Source organism: Callorhinchus milii, unplaced genomic scaffold (assembly GCF_018977255.1).
Source record: "Callorhinchus milii isolate IMCB2004 unplaced genomic scaffold, IMCB_Cmil_1.0 Scaffold4, whole genome shotgun sequence".
NCBI classification, from domain to species: domain Eukaryota; kingdom Metazoa; phylum Chordata; class Chondrichthyes; order Chimaeriformes; family Callorhinchidae; genus Callorhinchus; species Callorhinchus milii.
Genome location: NW_024704745.1, coordinates 52,626,860 through 52,650,661, shown reverse-complemented (window position 1 = coordinate 52,650,661; position 23,802 = coordinate 52,626,860). Strand labels below are relative to the sequence as shown.

Below are 23,802 nucleotides of genomic sequence, written 5' to 3'. Positions count from 1 at the left end.
CTCGATACAAATATCTTCCATTAAACAGTGTGGGTGGGGTTAAGGTTGGGGAACTCCCAACAGGGCTCATGCAGTCTGGCCTGAATGGGAATCTTGGCAGAATATCAGGCAGTTTGGCAACATCCCTTGTTCTTTACCATTGGGAGAAATAAACCAGCATGAGATGGTAAGCTGAACAAGCTCCTTCTGTTCTCTAAACGTGCGATTTTCAGAGGCTGGCTTATCCTCATCACTGTATGTGTGTGTGTAGAAAGCCTAGGAAATTGCATACAAGCAGGAGTTATGTAACTAATGGAACAGAACCCCAGCTGTGTATTTAATATTAGTTTGTCAGTCAATTTTACTTTATTATATTTTAACACGGATGTCGCTAAGCCACAGAGAGGATTCTAAAAATTCTTTCAAAATTCAAGTCACCTTGGGTTCATTTATTAAAAACAAAAATTCTAAACTAGTAGGATTTTTCTCCTCTCTTCCTCGATATTTCAATGTGATATTGTAGCCATTGAATGCCAACTAGCAGAATGGCAAGGTAACCAGATTCACATAATTACATAGATCTGAATAATACCAGTAATTTTCAACACCCCATCCAAAGGATGATTCCTCATGTGTGAGCCCAACCAACTTGTTTCAATGTGTTGAGGGGGACATCAGATTTGAGACTAATCCTTGCAAGATATCTACTCTTAACAGGAGCCACTGTATGGAAGCAAAGAGCAGGAATCCTGATCAATATTTTTTCCCTCCTTAGCCTCTGGGCACTAAGACCATTTGTAGTGTATCGACCACTGTCTCAGCTCAATCCACCAGCAAATTCAACAAAGTTTGAACCACACAAGGACTCCATATGTGAGTCTCCTCTTGTTCCAATTCTTTGCTGCGCAAAATGCCGTCAGTACCAGGGCACTAATACAATTTACTCAGTCCCTGTTTACACTGAGGAAAAATTTGTACAGGTATATATAAAAAAAATGATTCCATCTTCACAACCTATGTGTGAATATCTTTAGAAAAAAAAACAGCTGGCCAAGGAATAGAAATTTCCCTCGATCTGCTAGCAATCCAAAGGTTAATTGTGTCAAAATTGGGGTATTCATCAGCATGGATTCATGGACTTATCAAGCATATGTTTAAAATGCTTTCCAATTCAAGTCTTGAAGTAGGTTGAAACCTAGCAGAAATTATCGCTGCGATAATTAATGTAAAATTAGGAAACAGTCCTGCTACAATCACATATTTAATATAATCCAGATTTACAGGATATCATTTTCTTTAGGAATACATGAAACTTTTGCAAGACGTCACTGATTTGCATAAAACGCGGCATAAAATGGTACCCCACACTAAAAATATAAACAGCAATAAATTTCATAGTTTGGCTTTTTATGTTTAATTACAATTTGATAGAACCATAGAAAAAAATCCTTCTCAGCAATATATTGGGCATCGTAGACAAAGTGTAAATGTTTGTTCTTCAGACTTCTTTGTAAGGTTATCCTCTTTATTGTAAAGAAAACTATGTCATATATTTTACACAAATTGTCACTATTATATAAACATTTTAATACAGTGTGGTCCTTTATCCGGAAACCGAGAAAAGTAATAGAAACATTTCTGATACCATATAAATTATTGCATAACTATAACTTCAACTATGCTTTCATTCCTATTGAAACATCTATACCTAAATTATATTTAGCACTATTGTAAAGAAAGTGCAAAATCTATTAATATAATTACCGATTTGGTACAGAATGGTTTAAGATATCAATAGCATTAAGATATTTCCGACAATGCTGTTAGACTACGCTCCTAACTTTTCTCCAAGCTGCCTGATCAGTTCAGCCAGCTCTTCTGTGTTTTGAGATTTCTCTTCAAGGAGTTCGTATCGGAGGCTTGAAATATCTTGCTTGATTTCTTTGAGTTCACCTTAAAAATAACAAGAAGTATACAAATGAACAAGTAGCCGAGATGCAGAAGCCAGATGACACACAACAAGTGACTTTGAACAAAGGCATGACATTTACTGGCTAAAAAAAGAGAGATCCAGTACTGAAATAACAGAATGAAAGTATGACATGTCATATGTTAAATACTACTAGTGATAATTATCACATTGTTAATAAAAAGGGCTTCACGCAGCCAGTTATTAAATAAAAACTAGCCATAGGTATGACCCTTTCTCCCACTACTGGTGGCACAATTGTTGTAGTCAAACAGACCATTCTTGCAGTTGTTAGCCTGCAGATCATCATATCAGTATGCAAATTAATGGGATAATATAGTACAGCATTTGTATTAATATTCCTTGTAAAGAAACTCAAAGAAACTTGATTGATCAATTTCTTGTGGATTAAGGGATATGGGGATCAGGCAGGTTGGGTGGAGTTAGAATAGATCAGCCATGATCTTATTGAATGGCGGGGCAGGCTAGAGGGGCCGAATGGCCTACTCCTGCTCCTAATTCTTATGTTCTTATGTTCATATTTCATATAGCACCTTATCACATTAAAACGTATCAATGCATTTACAATATTTAATGTAAAGGGTAGTGAGTGTATTTCTAGGCAAACATGGCAGCCAATTTGTGCACAGCAATTGCCCCCAAAGTCAGGAGGTGAATGATCAATTTATCTGGAAAATTGTTGATCAGGTACAAAGAGAAAACTCCCTTCTTTTTTCAAATAGTTGCATGGGATCTTTAATGTCCACCTGAACACGGGACATCAGTTTAACGTCTCATCCAATGGATGATACCTCGAACAATGGAGGAGAACCCTCCTCGCGCAGAACCGGAGTGCTTGCCTCGAACATAAGCTCAAAGTCCCTAACCAGGACGTGAACCTATAAACTTCTGACCCAGAGATATCAAACTGAGCCAGACTGACATCATTGTTTGGAATATGAAATACTCCCAATACACAGGCACAGCTCAGACTCACCTTCATTCACATCATCATTTTCCTTATCTATTTGTGCTTTCAGTACGTATCGCTTGATGAGACGTTTCATTATCTTCTAAAGATTTAAAAAAGCAAGAAATTGAACAATGAGCTGCTAATATGTGATATCACACCCTGTAAAACTATAAATAAATAAGTAGCCTCAGAATCTGACTGGCTCTTTGGACTTTTACAGCCAATAAGTATCCAAGCAGAGAGACAGATTTTAAACACTGCACTGATAACCTAGAAACCATGGGCTGAAAATTAATTGTGACCTTATCAGCAATATAATTATCACATCATAGACAAATCCAATACTGATATCTGATTTCCCTCCTCCCAAAAAACTTCATCAAGTGGTTTAGCTCAGAGTTGCTTGTAACTCCATTATGGCTGTCAGCTGTGGTGTATGGAATCTCAGTGCCAGGTCCCAGGATAATAATTTCTACATTTGATATAATGCCTTTCATATCGGGAGGACGTCTCTAAACAACAACAAAATAACAAAATTACATTTGTATGGCGCCTTTCACGTCAGGAGGTCATCCCAAGGCGCTGGACAATCAGTGTTTCGGACACGAGCTGGGGGTCGTGGGGGGCAGAAGAGTGACTGGCACAGTTGAAGAAGAGGGTCTTGAGATGGGTCTTGAAGGAGGCAAGGGAGGGTTGAGGTGGAGGGACTGTGGGATGGAGTTCCAGAGGGTGGTGGCAGAGTGGCTGAAGGCCCACTCACTCTAGGCGGAACCTGCTGAGCGGAGGGAGCGAGCAGGTTGGTAGGAGTTTAGGAGATCACAGAGATAGAAGGGAGCGAGGCCATGGAGAGCTTTGAAGGTGAGGACCAGGATCTGTGTGATGGGAAGCCAGTGGAGTCGGGCGAGGATGGGGGTGGTAGGGTCACAGAGCCTGGTGTGGGAGAGGACATGGGCTGCTGAGTTCTGGATGATCTGCAGCCTATGGAAGGAGGAGTTGGGGAGGACGACAAGCAGGGAGTTTGCGTAGTTGAATCTGGATGTTATGAAAGCATTTTAAGGGTCTCAGCGGCTTGCGGTGTGAGACAGTGGCGGAGCCGAGTGATGTTGCGGAGGTGGGGAAAGGCACAGCGGGTCATGGTACGGATGTGGGGTATGAAGCACAGTGGAGGGTTGAGCAGGATTGCCGAGGTTCCATATTGGCTCTGTGAGATGTAGAGTGCATCCATGGAGGGAGATGCTGTCAGCGCCTGAGGTATGGAGGTGCTGATGGGAGCCAAGCAGGAGGGCATCGGTCTTGTTGAGAGACAACTTTCTTCAGCTCAACGTGCGAAAAACCGAGGCCCTCCTGATTGGCTCACGTCAGCGCCTCCGCACCTCAGGCGCTGACACCATCAGCATCCAAGGCTGCACTCTCCACCTCTCAAAGCCAGTCAGGAACCTCGGCGTTTTGTTCGACCCTGAGCTGTCCTTTCTCCCTCACATCCGCACCACAACTGGCACCGCCTTCCATCACCTCCGGAACATCGCCAGACTACGGCATTACCTCACCCCTCACGCTGCTGAAACCCTGGTTCACGCCTTTGTCACCTCAAGGCTGGACTATGGGAACTCTCTCCTCGCCGGCCTTCCCGCCACCTCCCTCCACAAGCTGCAGGTCATTCAGAACTCTGCAGCTCGTGTACTGTCCCGCACCAGGCTTCGGGACCACATCACTCCCACCCTCGCTCGCCTCCACTGGCTCCCCATCCCCCAGAGGATTGATTTCAAGATCCTCATCCTCACCTACAAGGCCATTCACGGCCTTGCTCCCTCCTACCTCTCCAACCTACTATCCCCCTACCTACCTGCCCGTACCCTCCGTTCCTCTGGCTCCGGTCTGCTCCACATCCCCCGCCCCAACCGCCCTACCATCGGTGGTCGGGCCTTCAGCCTCTCAGCCCCAGGCTCTGGAACTCCATCCCCCAGTGCCTTCGCCTTGCTTCCTCCCTTTCCTCCTTCAAGGCCGGTCTCAAAACCTTTCTCTTTGACCGAGCCTTCAGCTCCCCTCTCGACTCTCTTCCCCCTCCTCGCTCCCTCCCTTCCCTCCCCTCACCCTGACCATTTCCCCCCTGCTCGGGTCATGACCCAACTGTGCAGCGCCTTGGGACGTCCTCCTGACGTGAAAGGCGCTTTATAAATGGAATCTTGTTGTTGTTGTTGTTGTTGTTGTTGACATTCAACTCAGGAAGTTAGCTCTCATCCAGGACTAAAGCACTTCTGAACATATAATGTAAAATGTAATGATTGCGGATTTTGAAGGCAAGTGTGGCAGCTTATTTGTGCACAGCAATGTCCTACCAACACCAATGAAGTGAATGACTCATTTTATCCTGGGAATCATTGGCTCAGAAAATGGAAGACACTTCCTTCTCTTTTCAGATAATGCCATGAGACCTTTAACATCCCACTTGCACAGATACAGAGGGCTTGGATTAATTATTCATCTGAAGAATGGCATCTTCAACAAGGCAGCACATTCCCAGCACTGGACTGCAGTGTCATCTTAAACAATATGAGTTCAAAGTGGGGCTTAAACCCACAACCTTTTGACTCAGAGGCGAAAATGCTACCAACTGAGCCAGGGTGACACACAATGCTGGCTTAACGTTTGTGCTACCTGGATTTTCAGCCAACTAGAATTCAAAAGCTGTGCTCTGCAGCCCAGCAGCTTCCATGCACAGGCACCATAATTTTAGTAAAATCGGTATGAAGCCAGTCAGACATCAACAGGGCAGAAAATTCGACGATTTGATCATTATCCCATCACACATTGCAATTTTCCCCAGTTTCAGTTCAACAAATCTCACTGGAGTACCAGCCTCAACCAGCCTATCATGAGGCTTGAACCCACATCCCTCTGTGGCAAGAATGTTACCAACTAAGCTAAACTGACATGTTGATAATAAAAATTACTGAGCAGTGAGTTACAAAGTTGTAAGATAACCTTGGATAACCCACCCTGATGAGGTAATCAGCCTGGCAGTGAAACCAGTTCATTATTTGCCATAATGTAGATGTTATGTTACAGCTTGTAATATACGTTGGATATTAATTAATAAATAAGGACTAATTGACTACAACCGATGTAAGGAGATCAGGAGGGAGAGAAAACAAGAAGAAGGGAGAACTGAGCAGAGGATGTTTGGTGTGACTGTTGGATTGTGTAGCGGGAGACCTAAAACAAAAGAGTGATCTACACATTGTTGGTTGAGAAAATGACAATACACAGCCCCAGAAAGTTGTTTAATACAAATGACAGGAAGCTCTATGTGCTTGTTTGACGGCTTAAAATTTGCCCTGAAATTCTTGTGTTTTGCAGAACAGGTTTCAATTCTTTGGAATGGCTGCTTAACATTTTTCATTACACAGCTGAGGATTATTATGTGTGTTGCTTCCTGCAATAGGATGGAATAGTGAAATAAATACTGTGATGCTGGCAAGTGAAGAGGAGAATAAATCAATAAAATGGTCCTCAGGACTTCAGCATTCCTTTTGAACTGTATATATTGTACACCATATGCAATATTAAATAGAGCCCCTTATTGTCTTAAGTACTTAGACTTCAACTGTTAATTTAAAATGAAATGGAAATCTTTTATTGAGGACAAAATGGATTCATTGTAGTACTTTAGAAGCTCAAATTTCTCATAGTTTTAGCTTTATCATGATCTTAAAATTCAAGATTAAGACTAAAAATATAATATAATATGTAATAATATATATATAACATGGAACATAGTCTTAAATTCAGTCTTAATTTGGAAGCTGATTTTCCACATGTCCTTTTGGTTACTGCAGGAGCTCAACTTCCAAGATAATAATAATCATAATAATAATAATCCTTGCATTTGATATAGCACTTTATCACGTTTTCGAGACGTCTCAAAGTGCTTCACAGAATATACTGTAAAGTGAATCGACTGTATATTTTGTGGGAGAAACACGGCAGCTAATTGCGCACAGTTGTGTCACAGTCGTGGATTGAAGTGACCAATTTTATTATCACTTTTGAAGCCCGGAAAAGTGATCCGCCAATCGACTAACAACCGGGTTCCTATTTACTGTTAGGTGTGGAGTAAGGAAACTTGCCCAACATTTCTCCTTTCCGGGAATCAAACCCAGGTCTCTCGCTAGCAAGGTGAGTGGTCTAACCATTGAGGACTCCAAGATAAGATTGAATTTAAGATTGAATTCCAAAATTCCTCATAATATATTTTAGGTCAATGAAATTAAGCCTAGGAACATAAGAAATTTCTGGCCTCTGATTCTTTTGTAACACATTTGCAAAAACATAACGTTATAGAGGGCAATCTACACTTGTTTGTAGTTACCTGGTATCTCGTTGGTGGGTTGCTAATGCTGTTTAAACTGTGATCCTCAGAGCTTCGGATGCTTGAAGGTTTACTCTGGCCAAGCTGGAGGAGGTGGGGAGGATGTAAACAGAAAGAAACATATTAAAATGACAATATTTGGAAGGGCTATTTTTTGCAGTTCAAATCTGAGTACCGCAGGAAAGCAGCTTCCACAGTACCACTGAATTTAAGATTATTTTCCAAAATTCCGCACAATATTAAATCTTAAGTTTTGCTACCTCATTTCAGTTCTGATAAATCTACTGCAATCCCTAAAATATGGCAAACACATTATTGAGTATGAATTCCCCAGATGTGTGGGAAGCAGACTCCCTCTGCCTCTGGCGCTATTCTCAGACAGTTGTCCTAGATCATGTGTTCACCTTCCAAGTCATCTTTGTGACTTTCAACATGCCAGGTAGCAAGGTTGTGGCTTAACTGAAACTCACAGAGTAAAAATTCCGTGCTAACCCACAGAAGATGCATACATGATCTGCCTCCAGGATATTGACACTGAGACCAGGCTAAGGTTCTATTCTAGAGAGCTGTTCTATACCACCTTACCAAAACAAACCCTAATAGTGTAGTCTGGATAGTTGAAGATATATATGTATATATATATATATATATATACACAATAATTTAATTTTGGGATGACTGCCTGTATTTGGGGCTATGAATTAATTGAATGTGTTGGAGGCAGATCCCTAGCCTGTAAATTGGTCACTCATTCCATGGCTGTTTGTGGGACACCTCTGTCTGCAAACTGGCTGCCACATTTGCCCACAAAATATAGGCAATCCACTTTACTGTATATCCTGTGAAGTGTTTTGAGGTGTATCGACGATGTGATAAGGTGCTATATCAAATACAAGGAATACCACTTTATTATTATTATTCCCCAAACTTTCTTCAAATCTCCAACTTTCATATACATGTCTACTTCCCTCTTGAAACTCATAAAATATGAATAAATGATCTGTCTCCAGGACATTGGCACTGAGTCCAGGCTACAACACCAACAAGATTACATTTGTATAGCACCTTTCACATCGGATCTATCCTAGAGAGCTATCTGAAGAGCAACTGAGAAGCAGAAGTCCATTTATTACATTTCATTCGAAAAAAGTTTATAACTTCAAACCCTAAGCTTTGGAAGAATTATGAGAATGAAACCAGCCCTTCTCTAGTTTTGGGTATAATTTTTTCATTGAATGGCAACAGCAGATTAAATCCTAACATTTGTTCCCCTTCGCAGCAGATTTGATTTTTTTAAAATTGTAATATAATACAGCACCTATGAAGTAAGCATTCCATGTTGTGCCATATATTGTATTTCGGCAACAATCTGAAGAATAGCTGAGAAGTAAAGCTGCATTTATTATATTTCCTTTGAAAAAAGGTTGTTTTAACATCAACACATTTTGCAGCATTTTAGGTGGACTCTCACTGAGAACAAAACGAATAACAGCCATAGGACACAAAAGAGCAGAGTTCATTAGATGCAACAGTGATAAGTTAGCTCGTAAGAGCAAAAAATTGGTTTTCTGTTGTCTTCATTCAGGCTGTGTTGAAAAGCGGATAAAATTACTGATCATCTTTTACTGCCTCCAGCATGTATTTTTTAATTAACTGGCAGCACCTCCACTCCTGCCCACAGACCATACAAAATCTTCTATAATTGTCGAGTAAAGTCAATATAATCTCAGTTCATTACTTAGTTCCTCACTTCATGTCCCTGAATTCTCCACAGTGATTCATTTTCTATTGGAGGCATTACTTTAGCTTTCTAACCATTGTGCGTGTGTCTTTTTATCATTTTGTTTCAAGGATGCGAACAGGTTTCTCCTTCTTTCTGCACTCTCATTGTGCAAATTCACACTTGTTGTCCTCTTCTCTAACTCATTGTTTCCAAAATAAAAGCATTGTTCTCTATAATGCAAACGCAACAACAAGAGTGTCTTTCATGTAGGATAACGTCTGGAAGTGCTTTATGTCAACAGTGTTGGATGCCAAGCTTGGATGAAAAGGTAGGATTTTACGCAGGATTTAAAGACAGAAAAGAGGGGGCAAGGTAGAGGATTAGACAGAGAAGATAACCTAAAGGTAGAGGTGATGGTGGGGTGAAAGGGGTGGGGGGCATGTTGCAGGCCCCCGAGATTGCCAAGTGGAGTGGGTGAACAGAAGAGTGGGGTAGAATCACAGAGAGTGGGTATTTTAATAATAATAAACCTTGCATTTGATACAGTACCTCATTTTGTTGAGATATCTCAAAGGGCTTCACAGAATATATTATAGAGTGGATTCACTGTATATTTTGTGGATGAAATGTGGCAGCCAATTGCCAATTGTGCACAACAACAACAAATAGTTGTGGATTAAGTGACCACTTGGATTTGGGGGATTGTTGGCCAGGACACCGGGAGAGAGAAAACCTCTTCTCTTTTCAAATTTTACATGGATTTGACATAGATCAGATCAATTCACATCATCTAAGCTCACACTTCCAAGCACTGCTTGGGGTGGGTGTTGCATTGTCAGAGGTGCTGTCCTCTGGATGAAATGTTAAACTGAGGTCTCATCTGGCTGTTCAGGTGCACGATAAAGATCATATGGCATTGTTTGATAGCAGAAGGGAGTTTCCCCCGATGACCTGGCCAACAAATCCCACAAATAAAATTGGTCACTCACTCCATGGCTGTTTGGGGGACATTGCTGTGTACATATTGGCTGCTGCATTTCGCCCACAAAATATACACAGTTATAAAACTTTACAGAATATCCTGTAAAGTGCTGTGAGACATCACAACAATGTATCAAATGCAAGAATTATTATTATTATTATTGTTATCATCAAACGAGCCAAAGATTCTTCTTCACCTGCCTTCGACGTCCTCCCGACGTGAAAAGCGCTATACAAATGTAATCTTGTTGTTGTTGTGGTTTTGTGATGCACATTGTTTAAAATGAGTTACATAACACAACCAGAGAATCAATCAAGGGATCTACCTTGTCCATTTCTGCATCTTCATGCAATTCTTCTTTTCTGCACCTCAGAAGCTTAGCAAGCAGTCTTTTGCTTTTCAGCAGCAGATAGACAATTGACTTAGGGCTTGGCACGAGGTTAAATGGCACAGGAAGAGTCCGCCCTTCTTCAAAGTAAGAAATCCACAACTTAGCTCTGGCAAATTTCCATTCAACATCAGCATCATCCTAAAAGCCCATGTCAGCAGGAAAATAGGAGCTTTAGAACAAGGAACAAAATAGTTGTACTTATATAACACCTTTAACATAGAAGGAATGTCTGGAAATATCTTTAAAAATACGATAGGGCACATCATGCAGAGTTGAGGATGTTGACCTTATGTTGCTGTCCAGAAAGCATCTGAGAAACAACTTAACTGCAGTTTAAGTCACTGAGCTGAACTGAACAGATTCAATTGTAAAGTACTGTAGTAATAATAATAATAATCTTTGGATTTGATATAGCACCTTATCATGTCTTTGAAATGTTTCAAACCACTTCAAAGAACTTACTCTAAAGATAATTGACTGTATATTTTTTGGGAGAAACACGGCAGTCAATTGTGCACAGCAGTGTCCCGCAAACAGTCGTGGATTGAAGTGAACAATTTTATTATTATTTTTTTTTGAAGGAATTATTACTCCCAGAAAAGTGATCCCTAATCAACAACCGGCTTCCTACTGCTAGATAAACAAAGGCGTGTGGAGTAGGGAAACTTGCCCAACCTTTCACACTGCCGGGAATCAAACTCAGGTCTCTTGCTTGCGAGGTGAGTGGTCTAACCACTGAGCTTCAGGACTCCAAGGTAAGATTGAATTTAAGATTGATTTTCAAAATTCCTCATAATATATATTAGGTCAATGATCTTAAGCCTAGGAACATACAAAATTTCTGGCTTCTGATTGTTTTGTAACACATTTGCAAAAAGATAACATTAAAAAGTGAATTGACTGTATATTTTGTGGATGAAATATGAAACTGTGAAACCCATACAACTGGTTGTTGGTATTAATAATGAATCAGTCGCTGCCTAAGCAACTAAACAATTCTCCCACTGTGCAATTTCCATCCCATTAACATAACTCGAATACTAAAAGTTAAGTAAGGCTCCGGCCAACATTAACTGCGTGAATTTACATTGTACTCTTTTCAAGGCTCTGATCTTTCTTGATGAGTCACTTGACCTTCATGTAGTATTCCAACTGCAGCCTTACCAACTTTCTTACGTAAATGTAGCATCCCTTCTTTAGACAGCAGTTAGAAATAGCTCAGACTTTGTTCTTGCAGTGTGTTATTGGAATCTGTTGTATTCTCCCCATCTACTTTCCCGTTATTCCTAATTACTGCAATATGGAAAAGCTGGGAATTGTCTACCTGGAGGAACCATAGTTTTATTTCTACCAGCATATGTACATAATAGCAATTCAACAATTTACAACAACAATTTACATTTATATAGAGCCTTTCACATGGACTCAAAGCATTTCACATATCTGACTGCACTAGTCATACAAAATCTTGCTGTTGAATTGCTAGCAATTTTTCAATAAACGTATGGTATTAATGCTAAAATCATGAATTGAATGGTGTAGATGTCTTTACACATTAGTTTGTGGAATGCATTGATGGACAGCTGCTGCTGGAATAATGGCATCCCTTAAACTCAGAAATATAGAATAAAATTTCCTAAACTTACTGCAAAAAGAGTTTGCAACAGCTATATTAACTTTCTAGGCTCACTTTTGGAAAAGTCTCTTTTGTACTTTGCTCCAATGTAATTGAACTTGAAAATATCTGTTGAACAGATTTATCCTGACCTCAGACCATTTTGTAAGGATTTCAATTTGGTCAGGAGAACCCATTTCAGAGTTCTCCTGAACAGGCTGCCTTTGCTGCTGAACCATTAAATCTTTCTGCCCTATAAACCTCAGTGAATGAGGCTTTTTATTTTCTTACAGCGGTTGGCTTTATTGCTCGTTGAAGAAAAAGCATAAATCAATTTAGGGAAGCTGCTTTTGATAAGTAAGTCAAGAATCTGTGTGGTCTGAGGCATTAACATTGTAAAATCAATATGATATTATGTATAGCAAGCAGTCTGCTAGCTTGAAGCTGAAAGAATGTGCTTCTAATGGAGCTCTGCTGAATGTGGGGGATTTTAGAAATACAAAGCCTTTTTATGACTTTGCTGAAAAAATATAGAAGTCATCAAATACTATTTACCTAGGATATATCATAATTCTTCAGTTCTCCCAAAGAAAGTGAGCATCCACAGAAGCTGCTATTTGCTCTTTGATCCTGCTATTTAGTGGTACTGTAAGATTTACAGCCAAATAGATTGAAGCAAATTAACATTGAGGCCCATTGAATATTAGCAATACTGTTACATTGCATTGATTTGTGTTAACATTTTTTTCCTGCAGCTATTGATTTCAGTTCTTCAGACAAAAATATGATTTGGTCTGGGTATCTGTTTGCAAGTCATTGTACAAATAAATCTTCCATTTATAACTTCTCTAGCTTTGTCCAACTGTGCCTCATGCCTACAAATGCCACTTCCACTTTTTCAACATGGGGCTCCTGTCATGTCAACACTACTTCAGGCTAGATATTGGCAATATTGAGATACATGTTGCAATGTTGTGATGCTCTTCTAAACACTGATAGTTATTTAGCAACCGTATGATATAACACACTGACTGGTCCTTGGTTGTTCTGAACAGTGACCCACTCCTGACTCCCATTCTCAATAGTCATTTCCAACCAGCCAGTTGTACCATTGGGTTTCTTCTCATGGATCATGGCTGGTTAGAGTGTTACTGGGCTTAACTAAACAAAGAAGATCAGAATTTAAGCCTTCAATCTAGGCAAACACTCTAACATTATCAGAGGTGACGTCCTTTCTGGCTGTTCCAGTGGCTGTTAAAGATCCCTGAGTACTATTCAAAAAGAGAAGAGAGTTTCTCCCATTGGCCAACATTCTTCCAGATAAAATTGATTATTCATTTCATGGATGTATATGGGGTGTTACCATGGTTACCTACATATCCACAGTTTACAGAAAAACTGTGAAGCAGTTTGAGATGTTTCAACAATGTTATAAGGTGCTATACCAAATACAGTGATTATTATTATAATTACTATTATAGTTGCTAAGTTGGCCTTAAATGTCAATTAATTAATTAACACAGAATACTTTATCCCATTATCTTGTAACTTGTGGAGATCTAATGAAATGTATTGCTTTATCATTGCTTTTTCAGCAGTGATTTATTACTATACAAATGTTGTACAATAGAATCTCACTTTGTGAATATCTCAGCAATAAGAGCAACACAATATTGAGAGAACTTTTTCAGTCTGCTTTTGATGTGCATTTAAGTCTAATCATGACCAAAATATCAAATTCACTAATGTGGCACCTCAATAAAAGAGCAAAATAAGTTAGTTTATTGACTGTCCTTAAAAACAAGTTTCCACTGTACTTAACCTGCAGCTTTTGTTGTCAGATTTCAAAGCCTTACGGATATCTAAAGGCACATTATCAGTACATTAAATTGAGAATAGGGGTAGCAAAGGAGAGTATTAAGAGAGTATTAAAGAGAGCAAAAGAGAGTATTAAGAGCAGACTATGCTGTAGCAGAGAGGTAAATGGCTCTTACCACTTGATACTAATCTTTCATCTTTTAGTGTATTCAGTGCAAGGTGCAGTATTTTTCTTTTAGGATTGACAGTTTCATTGAGGAATTTAACAGGACTATTTCGCCTGCTTTCAGTAACTGGAGTAGCCTTGCATTTACACATACATTTCGAAGCACTTGATACAACTCGTATTTCATTGTTGAGGTAGACAGATATAATTAACTCTTGGTGTTTGGGAGCTACATAGTCGCTCTCACTTACAAAAACTTATGATTCAACATGTAATTTCCTTAAAATAACTGACTTAAACCAATTTAAAGCCAAGCTACTGAATGGCACATTTCTACAATACCAGTCTACTGGTGCAGATTCAGGGACTCAATAATAAGGCAAAAGTTGTTCCTAAAATCAGCACCAATTGTCCCTGGTTCTAATTTAAGGAGCACCTAAAGAATACCCCAAATATGTTCTGGTAATGGGGTAAAAAAAAATGGTGGTTCACAAAAGTTCATAATACATTGTGACCCACAATATTCCAAATTTTAGGCATTTACTTAAAGGCTAAATTCGGTTTCTTTTCTGAAAGTTTTAAAAATAATAACCTAGAGTAGGGTGGCCCAACCTTCTGGCTACCGCAGGTCAGATTCAGAAAGGTTCACGGGCCACATCCAGCGTGGGCCAGCTGGTGACCCGAGACCATTTCCACCATTCCAACCCTCTCTCTCCCTCCCTCCCTGGTGAACGTCCTCCGAGGGCAGTGGCAGGAGCCGGCGGTTGGGAGGACTCAACGCCCAGAGCCTTTACTGCAGCCTGTCAGGAAGGCAAGCCAGTCTCTTACCAACCATGTCCTTAGCAACCACCGGCTCCTGCCACTGCAGATCGTGACCCGCGTTTGGGAGAAAGATTGGGAGAGAAAGGGGGTGGGGGGCACGCGGGAGAGCGCAGGTGGAGAGAGAGAGGGAGAGAGAGGGAGGGAGAGAGAGGAAGGAGCGAGGGGGGGAGAGAGTGGAGAGTGGGAAGAGGAGAATGTAGAGGGGAAGGGAGAGGAGGAGGTAGAAGGGGAGGGAGAGAGGGGGAGTGAAAGAGGGGAGAGAGGAGACAGAGAGGGGGAGGGGGCAGAACACTCTCTCTCCCCCTCTCTCTCAGGCACTCTCCTCTCACATACATTTTTCCTCTCTCAATTACTCTCTCGCACTCCCCTTCTCACACCCTCTCACACTCTCTCTTCCCTCTCACACGCCACCTCCCACCTCTCAATCATCTCTCCCCCCTCTCCTTATCCCCCACTTTCCTTCTTTCTCTACCATACACACTGTCTCTGTCCCCTCAAACTTTCTCTCCATCTCTCCCCTCTCTGTTTCTTTCTTTTTCCCTCACATTCAGTCCCTGCCTATAATCTCCAGTATCTTAAAGCAAACTCCCTAGTTTCTACTTCCACCACTTCAGTTAAGAGGGGAACCATGAGTCAGCCATGATGTATTGGTTACCAACAGGATTCCCCCAGAAGTGACTGAGTCCCTTTTAGTGAATCCTGTTGATTTGTCAACCATACACAGCCTGCCCCTTCCCCTCACCCCTACCCCTGGGGCTAGGTCTGTGCATATTGTAACAAGATAGTAACATGTTGTGTTTTTTCTGTTTTCTTACAGGAATGTTTCGAAGCAATTGCAAATATATATTCTATTTATCAATAAATACATATTTGGGTTAAAGACAAACAACCCTCTTCTCGGCTTTTTGGCTGAGATCAAGTGGAGTATCTTTCTTATCAGTCACTCCTTGAGCTGTGCTCCTGCCAGTGCTCTCCCTTTAAGTTTCGATTGTGTTAGGCAGCTACAATCTGAGCCTTCCCATTTGTGTGGGTGGAGCTACTGTCAGGAAATCCATGCCTTCAGTCCTCTGTTGGCTGAGATGGGTAGTGAGGCTCTGATCTGAGGAGTTTGATTTGCCCTCACAAAGAGGAGTGGAGAAACTGGGAAACAGATCCACCTTGAGCCCTTGGTCACTAGGCTCAGGCCAGGCTTTCTGGTTCCATAGAGACAATCCAGTCACTTGACTTGCTCCGGTGGTCGTGAGGAATGGAATCGGGTCTGTGTCATCCTTTGAAGATCAGGGACCCAGATTAGGGGAGGAAAAGGGTTGTCTGAGGGACAAACCACGTTCTCGTTTGAGGAACAGGATTCAGTCTAATTCGGCTTAGTGGGGCCTAACTTCGATCATCAAAAAAAAACATCATTGGATTATGGTGGGATCTAATTTGCAATGTTTCTTAATATGATTCCTTAATAATAAATCCTGTTTGAATTCCTATCAAACCACATGCACACCCCACACCGGAAGCAGATTGCAGATTCCTACAGTTGAATGTGAACAAGACTGAGGACCTCCTGATTGGCTCGCGCCAGTGCCTCAGCACCTCAGGCTCTGGCAACATCAACCTCCATGGTTGCACACTACAACCCAACAAGCCAATCAGGATCCTAGGTGTCTTGTTCGACCCTCAACTGTCTTTTCTTCCCCACATCCAAGCCATGACCCGCTCTGCCTTCCCTCACCTCCGTAACATCTCCCGACTCCGCCACTACCTCACCCCTCAGGCCACAGAAACTCTTGTTCATGCCTTCACCACCTCCAGGCTCGACTATGCAAACCCCCTGCTTGTCGGCCTTCGCAACTCCTCCCTCCACAGGCTGCAGATAATCCAGAACGCTGCAGCCCGTGTCCTCTCCCGCACCAAACTCCGTGACCCCATCTCCCCCACTCTCGCCCGACTCCATTGGCTCCCTATCCTTCAGAGGATCCAGTTCAAAATCCTGGTCCTCACATACAAACCCCTCAAAGGTCTCGCCCCACCCTACCTCTGCGACCTCCTAACCCTCTACCAACCCGCCCGTTCCCTCCGCTCAGCCGGCTCTGGCCTGCTCCATGTCCCCCGACCGACCCACCCCACCATTGGCAGGAGAGACTTCAGCCACTTTGTTCCCAACCTCTGGAACTCCAACCCTAATCACTCCGCCTCACCCCCTCCTTAGCCTCCTTCAAGTCCCACATCAAGACCCTCCTCTTCGACCATGCCATTGGCCACCCCCCCTTCCCCTCCCCTCCCTTCTCCCCCTTGACCCCAGCTTGGGTTTGAAATGCTGTACACTGTCCAGTGTCTTGGGATGTCCTCCTGACGTGAAAGATGTTATACAAATGTAATTTTGTTGTTGTTGTTGCATTGAAGCCGAGTTCCTGAGGAACTGTCATGTGTAATACATATCATGTGTAAATGTGTGTGATATGTATTCCATCTGCAGTCTGGAGTCCCAATACACTATCACTACACTTCACAGTATATCCTGTGAAGCGCTTTGAGACATGCTGCTGATGTGAAAGGCATTATGTCAAATGTAAGAATTATTATTATGACTATTATAAATCAAATTTCTTAACCAGGAATGTTGTTGAGAAATTACTGGACATTAGAGCCTATTATTTGTACCCTGAATCTGTAGTGCCAGACAATAGCCACAGTGATAGAAAAAGTAGATTTGCTTTTACAACAATAACAATAACTTGCATTTATATAGCGCCCTTCAAGTGGGGTAGTATCCTGGAGTGCTTGATTGTTAATAACAACAAGAATAATCCTTACATTTGGCATAGTGCTTTTCACATCATGAGGACTTCTCAAAGTGCTACAGTGGAATACAAATTTACATTTATGTAGAACTTTTCACATCAGGAAGAAATCCCATATTCTTGACACTGCTGTCCAGGACCTGAACTGGCCTGAAGCTGAGGGTTGGAATCTTTCTCAGGATTTACCGTAAAGTGTTGTGACTGTGATATTTTGTAATAACAGAATTCTATGAAAGCAATTTTGAAAAGAACATCACCTCAATCTCCTGATAAGAGCTGTTAATCATCGCAATCAGCATGTTCAGAAGAACGATGACCATGGTCACATTGTACACACCATACAAAACATAACCGATGTTCTCAATAAACTTGTGACCATAATTGATGACCACTGACTTGACTTCCGATAAACCAAATATAGCCCAAAACAAGGTTTTAAAGCTCTCTTCAACACTAGGGGAAAAAAAGGCAAAAATTAATAGTTATTTTTATTATTGAAAAACAACATTGAATGTGCAGCAAGTATAAATACAACACAGCACAGCCTCTAATGAATTGGCATTTTACGCTGGAGATGTGGAGAATACTACAGAAATAATATTGTTTTATTCTAAACATGATCAGTCATGGCTTTCGCCCACAAAATATACAGTAAATTTGCTTTACAGTATATTCTGTGAAGTGCTTTGAGACGTCTCGAAGACATGATAAAAGGCTATATCAAATGTAAGAATTATTATTATTATGGCTTGATCTGTTATGTTTGAACATTTACTTATTTTTTACTGTAGTATATTAAAACACCTGTAGAGGGCACAAACGGACAAAGTTTCTTGTCTGGAGGGGTGCAGCCACTAAGACTGTGATAGTGATAAATGTGAGGAGATTTCCAATGCCTGCTCCAGTGTCCTGATGTCAACCACCCTTCCTCGCAAAGAGTTTCAGTCATTGTTTACCTTCTGGATAAACCTCCTTGTGTCCGTCCTGAAATTGTTCTTTGAACTCTAAACCTATGCTTTCTTATTCTACTGTCTTGGTCCATCCTAAAGTACTGTTTTCAGTAATAAAGCCTTCAAGAGGCACCTGCTCGTGGCCATTTGGTTTGTTGTTCCAGCAGAACCATTCAGACCTCATCACAACCCTGATCCAGACACTAACTCGAGAACTGATTGCCAGTGAAGTTGGAGTAACTGCCTTAGGTATCAAGGCAGCATGAGACTAAATATGGCACCCAGAGTAAAACTGGTCATTTACACTTTATATACAGTAAAACTTGCAGAAGTCTTATCTTTATAAATCTTAAAATCGCCGAAGTTGTACATTCACCCGAGTCCCATTCAATTTCTTATCAAAACCACATAGATTTCCTTGCACTAGTCGTATTAATCACCTCTTAACTCATAACACCACTCCCCATCCTCCATTAAATAATAATAATAAATTGGTCACTTCAATCCACAATTGTTTATGGGACACTGTTTTGCGCAATTGGCTGCGTCCACAAAATACACAGTCAATTCACTTTACAGTATATTTTGTGAAGTGCTTTGAGACGTCTCGAAGACGTGATGAAGCACTATATCAAATGCAAAGATTATTATTATTATAACTCCTGCACTTACCGGTTGCATTGAATCGTGGGAAACATATTCTTGATCTGAAGAACTTCATTTCACGCAATTCAATGTGATTCCAACACTTGCCAGTATGTGACCCGTCATTGCTGGTGCAATTACTGGCTGCAGTGGTAAACTATCACATGCAAAATTACTGGCTGCATTGAATTTTGTGAGATTAGTGCAGATTATTGATTAAATTGGATTTTCTATGATTTATACAGTTTGCCTGCAAGGCTTGGATTAAATCACATTAAATGTAGTGATACGACTAATGTCAGTTTTACTGTATATATATATAAATGTTATCAGCTACACTAACTGAAAATTAAAATAATCATAGCAGCATTACCCAAAATGTCCCAGTCCCTATATCAGATATGGTACAGAAGGCTGCACTGGTGCTTTACGATTTGGCAAACCGGAAAAATTGGTTTGTAATAAACTGTTGCAAAACAAGAACAAAGGTGCAGATGCCCCATCAGAAAAGTTCTGATCATTGGCAGAATGATAACACTGTTTGAGCCAATGAATGAGAAACACTCTGCTGTAACTCTATGTAAGAATTCTTTTGAGGTAAAATGTTCCAATTTACATTTTCCTTATTTACACCATTACTCATCAGTGGATACTTCAAAGGATTCCTCAGATCAGAGGTTGACACATCAATCACCATCCCATTATGTCTGACATTCTTTTCAAAACAGTTCTCATCTTATTCTACCAATGAAGTAGGAAGAATTGATGGACTAGTGGAAATCTGTGCAATACATTAATAACATAATATATATATATATAGATCAGCTTGGTTCAGTCAGTAGCACTAGCACTCTCGCCTCCGAATCAGCAAGCTGTGGGGTCAAGCTCCACTTTAAGACTTTGGAATCACAAAGTCGAGACTGACACTCCAATACAGTGCTGGGAAAATGTTTCATTCCATTCTCTTCTACCATTCTGGAGATACCATCCTTCAGACAAGATGATAAACCAAGGTCCCATTTTGTCAGATTAATCATATAATCATAGAATTATACAGCACAGGAGGAGGTGATTCAGCCCATCGTGTCTGTACCAGCTCTTTGAAAACAGCTATCTAAATCAATCCCACTCCCCTTAGTCCTGCAGGACAAGATGGAAGTTAAAGATCCCATGGCACTATTCAAAAGAGAATGGAGGTTATCCCAGTGTCCTGCCAACAATCCTCTGGATAAAATTTGGGAACTCACTGTATGGCTGTTTGGGGGACTTCACTGTGCGTAAATTGGCTGCTACATTAATTTACAAAATACAGTCATTTACACTCTATGGTACATTCTGTGACTCACTTTGAGACATACATCTGAATTGAAAGGTGTCATATAAAATGCTGGGATTAATATTTCTATAAATAATAACTTTTTTTTCATGACAATATCAGAATGACATCTCGTAATGCAAAACTGTGATGGAAAGTATTTTTATGAGTTAATAACATGTGATAAACCTCAGTGATTTGGTCTGCCTTAGAATTTCAGAACTGTGCTTATTTAACAATATGGAATTAAAACAGGGTTCAGTTGCCATTGATAATGAATTCAGGCTTTAGATAATCTAAAAATGGCAGCAAGGCTTTGAAAAGTTAAACAGAATTTCACAAAGTTACTTCTAGTTTAACGACAAGCAGAAATTAATGAGTCATTACTGAATCAAAAAATACCCTTGAACAATCATTATAGACATTTGCTGTGCCACTTATGGTTCTTTAAGTCAAGCCATCCTTCATCGCCCTGTCAGTAAATTGCTTTTTCAGAATGCTTTAGAGTGTGCCATAAAACCAATCAAAATACATATTTCTTCTGCTTGACATCTAATGTATAATAAAAACAACAGATATATTCATAATCTAAAAGTCAATTTGGTGTAACATCAATAAAAGTTGTATATTTCAGATGAATTGGAAGCTTATGAATAATATTTCCTCATCTTTCTACCAACCGAGAGCAATGAATAAAGGATACATATATAATACTGTCGACAGGCCATGAAATTCTTCTAGTCTCCCTTTCATATCACAGCTACACTGCGCTCTATCAATACCCTATTCCATAGACAAATACATGATGAGTGAATTTATTAGAGATATTTTAACCCGACAAGAAGTGGTATATGTATAGATATCTATAATATATCATGTGGGTAAAGCATACATCCGTTAAAGTTTTATACTGTATCTTAGCAGGGATGCTAAGAAATCAACTCCAAATAGAGCGATCTGAATTATGATTTGTTAATTTGTTATGTGAATTCATGTTTGGGTTTAATAGTCTGTTTCAGTGCTATATCACTCTATGTCTGCAGGCAGAGTACATATCACACACATTTACACATCTATCATACTTGAGATGCATATCATTAGTGCGGAAAGAGATGATTTCCACAATTCATGTTAGTAACTTAGATTCTAGAGCATTGAGTGGCGAACTATTAAATCAACAAATTCCTTTCTGTGCTCTCAGAAGTATATTTTGAAGTCTAAGAAGGTGGGGTGTAATTTACACAATAGGCAATAAAGTAACACACCAAGATTTGAATGAATTGACAAGTTTTATCCTGGATATACAGTACTATAATTTATCATCTGCTAAGACCTACCATGCCAGCGTGTATGTTGTAAAGTGCCAATTTTACAAGTCTATCTTACTCATTACTGAAACTGTGACTGATTATCAGTGAATTTATTTATTGTCAGATTGTTAAAGTCTATACAGTTTTATCAATAAATAGTTGAGAAGGCAAAGCCAGCTAAAATCTTATGTATCGATGGGGTGAAAAATTTATTGTCTTGTACCAGATGTATTGTGATGCCAAATTTGTTATAAAACTCCACACATTTCTCCCCAATAAATTTAAAATTCTCTAGAATAAAATTTGGCCATCTTCCTCACTCTAAGCAAAGGCAGGTTATTCTCTTCTTCCAACATTTGTTTTGAGGAAATGATTTTTTAAAAAGTGTCCTTTTTACAAATCAATAAAACCTGAATACAAAAGGGGAGCTCAATCTAGGCCCTTAAACCTGAAAATTGTAACTGGGATTTTCATGAACAGTACAGATTTATAATAATAATAATTTAATAATCCTTGCATTTGATATAGCGCCTTAGGATGTCCTCGAGACATGAAAGGCGCTATACAATTGTAATCTTGCTGTTGTTGTTGTTATTATGTCTTCGAAACATCTCACAGCGCTTCACAGAATATACTGTAAAGTGAATTGACTGTAGAAATGCGGCAGACAATTGCACACAGTGGTGTCCCACAAACAATCGTGGATTGAGTGTCCAAATTATTATTATTTATCTTGAAGAAATTATTACCCCCAGAAAAGTGATCCACCAATCGACTAACTAACGGGTTCCTACTTACTGCTAGGTAAACAAAGGTGTGTAAGGAAACCTGCCCTACATTTCGTCATGACGGGAATCAAACCCGGATCTCTCACTTGCGAGGCAAATGCTCTTACCACTGAGCTATAGGACTCCATGGGATATACTGTAAAGTGGATTGACTGTGTATTTTGTAGGCGAAATATGGCAGACAGTTGCACACAGCATTGTCCCACAAACAGCCTTGGAGTGAGTAACCAATTTTGTTTTTATTTGGGGGATTGTTGGTCAGACCACCAGGAGAGAGAAACACCCTTCTCTTTTTGAATAATGCCATTGGTCCTCTAACATCCACCTGAACAGGCAGATGGGACCTCGGTTTAACATTGAATAGACTTACATATTGAACAACTTTCATAGATTTGGGCAGACATTGTATAACATCAAGATGCAAACACAAAAACAATAAAAGCATAAAATCCATGCCAGCACTTACGTTGTAAAGGCATCATTCTGCTTTGCTCCAAGGTAGTAGGAATATAAATTAAACATTCCAAGCATGAAGGCCACAAAAACCATGATGAATATGACCATGAACTTGAATATATCTTTCACAGTTCTTCCCAGGGATATTTGTAAAGGTCCAAAGCTTTCATTGGCTGGAAGGATGTAGGCAATTCTGGAAAAACTTAATACAACTGCTATTGCATAGAGGCCTTCTGATATAATTTGGGGATCAGATGGAAGCCACTTTATTCGAGCTGAAAGAAATATTCGAAATACAAATCATTAAGTCTACAATACAATACAAATTTATACAGCATATTTTATGTCAGCACATCCCAAGGCTCCGGGACATCTAATAATCAATAATAATTTAAATAATATTAATAAATAAGAATTATGAATATAATAAATAATAATGATTGAAGTAATACATCTCAATTCATTATAAAGGCAATTCACAATTTGCTGTCACACACACTTTTTATAGTGTCATAGTAAGCGTGTATCGCAGCATGTTGTGAACCACTTTCTGTAAAAGCACCTTTTAAGGGTAAGCCTCTATTTACTCTTTTACACTTGTTTCTTTTTCCTGTCTTCCTGCTCAGGTCTCAGCTCAACCCAGAGATGAACGAACAGCATCCGCATTATTACATTCCAAGTTAAATATTACATAAAATACTGTAATACACTCAGGACTGGTTGGGCCAAGTGACCTGTG

At 40.1% G+C, this 23,802-nt stretch overlaps 1 protein-coding gene across 1 annotated transcript in view; it reads right to left on the bottom strand.

Moving 5' to 3' along the window:
* Positions 1–1,277: 1,277 nt before the first annotated feature.
* Positions 1,278–23,802, bottom strand: part of LOC103184035 (short transient receptor potential channel 6) — a 46,322-nt gene continuing 23,797 nt past the window's right edge. Inside the window, exons 6-11 of the mRNA XM_007901863.2 lie at positions 23,074–23,338; positions 17,857–18,052; positions 10,321–10,524; positions 7,291–7,374; positions 2,946–3,021; positions 1,278–1,932 (exon numbers count right to left, since the gene is read on the bottom strand). Of these exons, the coding sequence (XP_007900054.2) occupies positions 1,808–1,932; positions 2,946–3,021; positions 7,291–7,374; positions 10,321–10,524; positions 17,857–18,052; positions 23,074–23,338 (950 nt within the window). The 3' untranslated portion in view covers positions 1,278–1,807. The remainder of the gene's footprint in view (positions 1,933–2,945; positions 3,022–7,290; positions 7,375–10,320; positions 10,525–17,856; positions 18,053–23,073; positions 23,339–23,802) is intronic.